General features: G+C 43.3%; 1 protein-coding gene across 2 annotated transcripts in view; it reads right to left on the reverse strand.

The window, feature by feature from the left end:
* atg4b (autophagy related 4B, cysteine peptidase) overlaps positions 1-7,790 on the reverse strand; it is an 81,252-nt gene that overhangs the window by 21,999 nt on the left and 51,463 nt on the right. For both annotated transcript variants that reach the window (XM_043701722.1, XM_043701723.1), the window contains one exon: positions 7,096-7,168. In XM_043701722.1, coding sequence (XP_043557657.1) covers positions 7,096-7,168 — 73 coding nt within the window. The remainder of the gene's footprint in view (positions 1-7,095; positions 7,169-7,790) is intronic.

A 7,790-nucleotide genomic window follows, 5' to 3' on the forward strand; every position in this document is an offset into this window, starting at 1 on the left:
CAAAATTCCATGCAAGGACTGCCACAAACACTACGTAGGACAAACAGGAAGAAAGTTAACCACCAGGATACACGAACACCAGATAGTCACAAAAAGACACGACCCTCTCTCCCTCGTAGCCCTACACACGGATGAAAAAAACCACCATTTCGACTGGGACAACACATCTATCCTGGGACAGGCTATGCAAAGACATGCCAGAGAATTCCTAGAGGCCTTTCACTCCAACCACAATACCATAAACAAACACATAGATCTAGATGCAATCTATCAACCCCTCAGAAAACGAACAGGAAATGACATCACCATAAACCCCAAGAACCCCATCCAGGAGAAAGATATAAATAGAAAGCAGGAGACAACAGCTTCGCTTCACTTGGAGGTCGCCACTGATGATGTTACCTAGGCAGGTAATGAAACGTCTGGATATCAAACCTACAGCTCAGCGAGCAAACCTACACCCTAACCCTTCCTATAATGGGGTGTAGGACCATTCGGCGCAGCCACTTTGGTGTGAGCGTTTTGGCGCAGGCCGTTTTGCCACAGACCCGTTTAGCCGCAGAGCTGTTTCGGTGCAGCTCATATTGATTTCAGGATTAGTTAACAACATTAATGAAAGCAGTAAAAAAGCTGTTTCGGCGCAACTCACATTGATTTCAGGCTTAGTTAACAAGTTTCTTTTATTTTTTTCTCTTTAACATTTTTACTAAAGAGGATAAACATTACTTTTATTTTTATTGCTTTCATTAATGTTTTTAACTAAGCCTGAAAAGGAATCAACTTTTATTTTTACTGCTTTCATTAATCCTGAAATCAATATGAACTGCGCCGAAACAGCTCTGGGGCTCAACGGGTCTGCAGCAAAACGGCCTGTGCTGAACTGGCCACGCCGAAACGCTCGCGCCAAATTGGCTGTGCCGAATGGTCCCACTCCGCCTATAATGAGGTGACCAGAACCGAACACAATATTCCAAGTGTGGTCTAACCAAAGCTCTAAAAATCTGCAGCATAACCTGGCGGTTTTTAAACTCAATCCCCCTGCTAATATGCTCGAATCAATTGATGTTAAGAAGGAGAATGTGCTGGAAATTTTGAAGAACATAAGGATGGATAAATCCCCTCGGTCAGATGGGTTAGACCCTAGGATACTACAAGAAGTGAGGGAAATGATTGCTGCACCTTTGGCGATGATCTTTGTGTCCTCATTGTCCACTGGAGTAGTACCAGATAATTGGAGGGTAGCAAATGGTATTTCCCTGTCCAAGAAAGGGAATAGGGATAATCCTGGGAATTACAACCCTATCAACTTGGGTGGCAACTTTGAGGGACCGATGTACATAGACCCCAAGATCCTCTGTTCCTCTACACTGCCAAAAATTCTGCCTTTAACCCTGTATTGTGTTCAAATTTGACCTTCCAAAGTGAATCACTTCACACTTTTCCAGACTGACCTCCATCTGCCACTTATCAGCCCAGTTCCGCATCCTGTCAATGTCCCATTGCAACCTACAACAGCCCTCCAGACCATCTACCACTCCATTAACTTTCTACCCACTCGTCCACTTTCTCATCCAAGTCATTTATAAAAATCACAAACAGAAGCCCCAGAACCGATCCCTGCGGAACCCACTGGTCACCGAGCGCCAGGCTGAATACTTTACATTTACCCTCACCCTCTGTCTTCAATGGGCCAGCCAATTCTGTATCCGTACAGCCAGATTTCCCTGCATCCCATGCCTTCTTACTTTCTGAATGAACCTACCACGGAAACCTTACCAAAACTCTTGCTAAAATCCATGTACACCACATCCACTGCTGTACCTTCAATGTACTTTGTCACATTCTCAAATAAATCAATAAAGTTTGTGAGACATGACCTGCCTCTCACAAAGCCTTGCTGACTATCTCTAATCAAACTATGGTTTTCCAAATAATCATAAATCCTGTCTCTCAACATCGTCTCTGATACTTTATCCACCAGAGTCCTGAGACTGACTGGTCTGTAATTCCCAGGATTATCCCTATTCCCTTTCTTGGGCAGGGAAATACCATTTGCTACCCTCCAATCATCTGGTACTATTCCAGTGGACAGTGAGGACACAAAGATCATCGCCAAAGGTGCAGCAATCATTTCCCTCATTTTCTGTAGTATCCTAGGGTCGAACCCATCTGGCCCAGGGAATTTATCCATCCTTACGTTTTTCAAAATTTCCAGCACATTCTCCTTCTTAACATCAACCTATTCGAGCATATCAGTCTGTTTCACGCTGTCCTTAGAAACGTCAAGGTCCCTCTCAGTTGCGAATACTGAAGCGAAATATTCATTAAAAGGACCTCCCCTACCTCCTCCAACTCCAGGCGCAAGTTTCCTCCACTACCCCTGATCAACCCTACCCTCACTTTGGCCATCCTCTTGTTCCTCACACAAGTGTAGAATGCCTTAGGGTTTTCCTTAATCCTATCTGCTAAAGTATTTTCATGCCCCCTATTGCTCTCGTCAGTCCATTCTTCAGTTCCTTCCTGGCTACCTTGTAACCCACCAAAGCCCTGTCTGATCCTTGCCTCCTCAACCTTAAGGAAGCTTCTTACTTTTCGAAACTAGATCTTCTACATTCCTTGTCATCCAAGGTTTTTTGAACCTACCATCCCTTCCTTGTCTCAGTAGGGCAACCTGTCCAGAGTTATCAGCAAGTCCTTCCTCAACAACCGCTACATTTCGGTCGTACATTTCAGAGAACATCTGCTCCCAATTTAGGCACCCCAGTTCCTACCTAATAGCATTGCAATTCCCCCTCCCCCAATTAAGTACTTTCCCATACCGTCTGCTCCTATCCCTCTCCATGAGTATAATAAAGGTCAGGGAGTTGTGATCACTATCACTGAAATGCTCTCATACAAAGATATCTGACTGCTGGCATGTTTCGTTGCCAAGCACCAAATCCGATATGGCCTCCGTTCTAGTAGGCCTATCTACATATTGAGTCAGAAACCCTTCCTGAACAGACCCGATAAAAACTGCTCTATCCAAACTATTTGAACTAGGAAGGTTCCAATCAATATTAGGGAAGTTAAAGTCATCCATGACAACAACCCTGTTATTTCTGCACCTTTTCAAAATCTGCCTCCCAATCTGCTCCTTCGTGTCTCTGCTGCTATTAAGGGGTCTGTAGGAAGCTCCCAATAAATTGACTAATCCTTTCCTTTCTGAAAGTTAACGTGCAGAAATAACAAGCAATGAGGAAAACAAATAATAGTTTGGCCTTCAAAGGATTCACCTATAAATAGGAAAAAAGTCTTACTGCAATTGTACATGATTTTGCTACTATTTGGAGGTGCCGGTGTTGGACTGGGGTGTACAAAGTTAAAAATCACACAACACCAGGTTACAGTCCAACAGTTTTATTTGGAAGCACTAGCTTTCAGAGTGCTGCTCCTTCATCAGGTGGTTGTGGCGTGTAAGATCGTAAGACACAGAATTTATAGCAAAATTTTACAGTGTGATGTAACTGAAATTATATATTGAAAAATCCCTGGATTGTTTGTTAAGTCTCTCATCTTTTAGAATGATCATGCTGGATTCAGGTCTTTCATGTGTAAATCCCAGAACTTTTTTTAATGATACATTCTCAAGTGAACTTTAACAATAGGTGCCATTTTAGCCCAGATAATGCATTGAAGGTGTGAGGCACCCTCTGTGAGGCTGTCTGTGCCCCAATGTTCAGGCTGATTATAATCTAAAAAAGGGACCTACGCAGGACCTTCAACCAACACTTTACACCAGGTATACTGATGACATTTTTCTTCCTTTAGACCCATGGCGAGGAGTCACTGGAACAACTACACAGTGATGTCAAAAGGTTTCATCTCACCATTAAACTCACCATGGACTGCTCTCTACTATCTGTCTCATTCTTGGACACATGCATCTCCATCAAGGATGGGCACCTCAGCACCTCACTCTATCACAAACCCACGGATAACCTCATGATGCTACACCTCTCCAGCTTCCACCTGAAACATTTTAAAACAGCCATCCCCTATGGACAAGCCCTACGCATATACAGGATCTGTTCAGATGAGGAGGAACATGACAGGCACCTGCAAGTACTCAAGGATGCCCTCAAAAGAACAGGGTACAATGCTCAACTCATCAACTGCCAGTTCCGATGTGCCACAGCGAGAAACCATAATGACCTCCTCAGGAGACAGACACGAGCTGCAACTGACAGGATTCCCTTTGTTGTCCAGTACTTGCCAGGAGCCGAAAAACTATACCACGTTCTTCGCAACCTGCAACACGTTATCAATGAGGTTGAGCACCTCGCCAAGACCTTCCCCATGCCTCCACTTCTCACCGTTAAGCAACCACCAAACCTCAAATAGATCATCATTCACAGCAAAGTGCCCAGCTTTCAGAACAACACCATACAATCCTGTCACGGTAGATGCTATAAGACGTGTCAGAGTGTCGACACGGATACTATCATTCCATGTGGGGACACCTCCTACCATGTACATGGCAGGTACTCATGTGATTCAGAGACCATTCCTTCCGCAACTCCCTTGTCAGGTCCACGTCCCCCAACAACCCACCCTCCACTCCCAGCACCTTACCCTGCCACCGCAAGAATTGTAAAATCTGTGCCCATATCTCCTCCCTCACCTCCAAGGCCCCGAAGGATCCTTCCACACCCAACAGAAATTTACCTGTACTTCCACACACATCTACTGTATCCGTTGCACCCGATGTGGTCTCCTCTACATTGGGAAGACAGGACACCAACTTGTGGATCATTTCAGAGAACATCTCTGAGACACCTGCACTAACCAACCCCACTGCCCTGTAGCTGAAAACTTTAACTCCCCTTCATTTTGCCAAGGAGATGTAGGTCTTAGGTTGCCTTCATCCCAAACCCTCACCACCCAAACACCTGATCTTCCGCCTTGGGACCCTCCAACCATACGGGATCAATGTGGATTTCACCAGTTCTTTTTTCAAAACTTTAATTTTATTGCACCAGTATACTAAAGGATAGGTTTGCCTCTTGCTTCCCACTGAAGATATTTGTCCCCCAAACACTTCAGCTACTTCACATGCCCAGTTCTTCATTCTATGAACTACAAAGAAGCCTACGTCATTACAATCACACGTAAAAAGTGGATATTTTATGGCATGAATCCCTTAAACTTGAAAGGGTTCAAAAAAGATTTACAAGGATGATGCCAGGGTTGTAGGATTTGAGCTATAGGGAGAGGTTGATTAGGCTACGGCTGTTTTCCATGGAGTGTCGGAGGCCAAGGGGTGACCTCACAGAGGTTTATAAAATCATGAGGGGCATGAATGGGATAAATAGACAGGGTCCTTTCCCTGTGGTGGGGGAGTCCAGAGCTAGAGGGCATAGGTTTAGGATGAGAGGGGAAAGATATTAAAGAGACCTAAGGGACAACTTTTTCCACACAGAGGGTGATACATGTATGGAATGAGCTGCCAGAGGAAGTGGTGGAGGCTAGTACAATTGCGACATTTAAAAGGCATTTGGATAGGTACATGACTTGGACATTTAAAAGGCATTTGGATAGGTACATGACTTGGAATGGTTTGGAGGGATATGGGCCGTGTGCCGGCAGGTGGGACTAGCTTGGGTTGGGATATCTGGTCGACATTGACGAGTTAAACTGAAGGGTCTGTTTCTGTGCCGTACATCTCTATGACTCTATAACAGTAATGAAACTGAACTGAACAGCATGATACATAAGCAAACACTGTCTGACAGTAGGCAGACATTTTTTTTAGCAATGTGGTTGAGAAGAAAGTTCAGCTTGACCAGGTTAGGAACTCCTGCAAGATTACTCCCTACTTCCATACACATTCTCCTCACATATTGAGCTGTTTAATGGTAGCAACAAATACCAAATCCAATATCTTTCTGCATGAAACATGCTCAGTTAATCCTACTGAATAACATTCAAATGTTGACAAAACATATCCTCCTGTTCACTGTGAACAATGTCATAAGAGTTTGACTGAGTACTAAATTCTGCAAGCAGTTACCACAACAATTCTACTGCAAAAGACAAACTTAACCTGCAACAAGGCAATTGAATATAACAGTTACATTAAATGCAGTGTTTTATACTGGTCATTCAAAGGGTGACTTTAGCTGATCAGCAGATTTTGTCTGAAGAGCATTTTTGTGTACTGCTAAAATCAGAAGATCAGTATTGCACCCATTACCAACGCAGCAAAACTTGCAACTGAATCATCACAAGGTGCTAAAACAATTCCAGGCCTAGTTCCTATTGGAGTTGCCCCTTCACCCCTACAAACAAGAATTCTTGATTCTTGGAGACTGCTGTTGGATCAAGAATTCTAGGCTGCAGTAGATGGAGCTAGTTTCAGGAACAGGAGTGTAATTACCTCACAGGATTTGCGGGGGGAGGTGGAGAAAAGGAAATGTTTCAGCGACTGCATGGCCATTTAAACTGGGTTACTGACAAAGTTTCAAACAGAGTTGTTGGATATCAGACATCTTCTGTAGCATAGGAGAATCGCATTGAAGATTTTGTTAAATTTCTCTATGAAGTATTTTCATTTTACAAATAGACATATCATTCCAGACCTCAAGTTGTCAAGCTGCTACTTATATCTCTTTAGGATTACAATAGTGATGTACACAGTCAGTCAGTCAGTCATTCCTATCAAATCCTATCCTATCAAAATGGGTTAGGTTTTGACTTTGAGATTCACATGCATGCAGGGCGTGTTAAAAGATCTATAGTTGGAGTTTGAAAGCTTGTGCGTTGCCCTTTCAGACCAGAACATACACAGTCCTACGCACACTTGAGCTGCCTCTGAGTGGAACACAAGCTGCAGAGCAAATATCAGGATATTAGCATTATGAAGTTTTGACCTGATTGAATCCCAGTAACGATGTACTAAGGAAACAGATCTGCAGGAGGTACAAACATGTATATGCAAGAGATAAACAACATTTACACATAATATGAAATAATTATTTCCACAAAGCTGTTTCTATTGTCCCTCAGGATGTGACCATTCTCCCTCATACTGCTCTTGTCATGACTTATACTTACTTCAATACTTGTGCTGCAGTGTTTGGACCATACCACTGACCAATCGACTTTCCTTCTCCAACTCCCATTTGAGCTGCTCCAAGGCAAAGGAGGCACGATTATTGTCATCTTTAATGGTTTCAAGAAGTAAATTCCTAATTAATACCTTGTATCCAGTAACCAACCTCTTCCCCCAGTATTACAGAAATCAGTGGATTGCACCAAGTGGGAGGCCTGAGTTCAGCTCTCACCTGCTACAGAGGTGTGTAATATTTCTGAACAGGATGATTAGGAAAATAATAAAAAATAATTGAGCTCTGTGACACAATGGGCCCCTACTCTGCTGATGTAACTGAGAAGAGGACAGACTTGGTTGATAGTGTTGGATTACACCAGTGCTGATATTTTTAAAAAGTGTTTACAAAGAAACTGTTTACAAGATATTAAATTATTGAAACTTCTAAATATTCATCAAACTAAATGACAGGAGCTTTAGTTAAGTGACCTGATAAAACTCAGACCACTTATTAATGGAGCTCTGTTGCCTGTGTCCATGCTGCTAGATTGTGGCCTACGATCAGACAGACTTGTCAGACGCATCCACTTTCATTCTGGCGAGTCCTGTGATGTAGGACAAAACCTTTCAGTAACCAACTTCCATCTGTGATCATGGTGGTTGGGGAAATTGAGGTCAAGGTGGGTGGGGGAGAGAAGAG

Source organism: Chiloscyllium plagiosum, chromosome 13, assembly GCF_004010195.1.
Source record: "Chiloscyllium plagiosum isolate BGI_BamShark_2017 chromosome 13, ASM401019v2, whole genome shotgun sequence".
Classification (NCBI taxonomy): Eukaryota; Metazoa; Chordata; class Chondrichthyes; order Orectolobiformes; family Hemiscylliidae; genus Chiloscyllium; species Chiloscyllium plagiosum.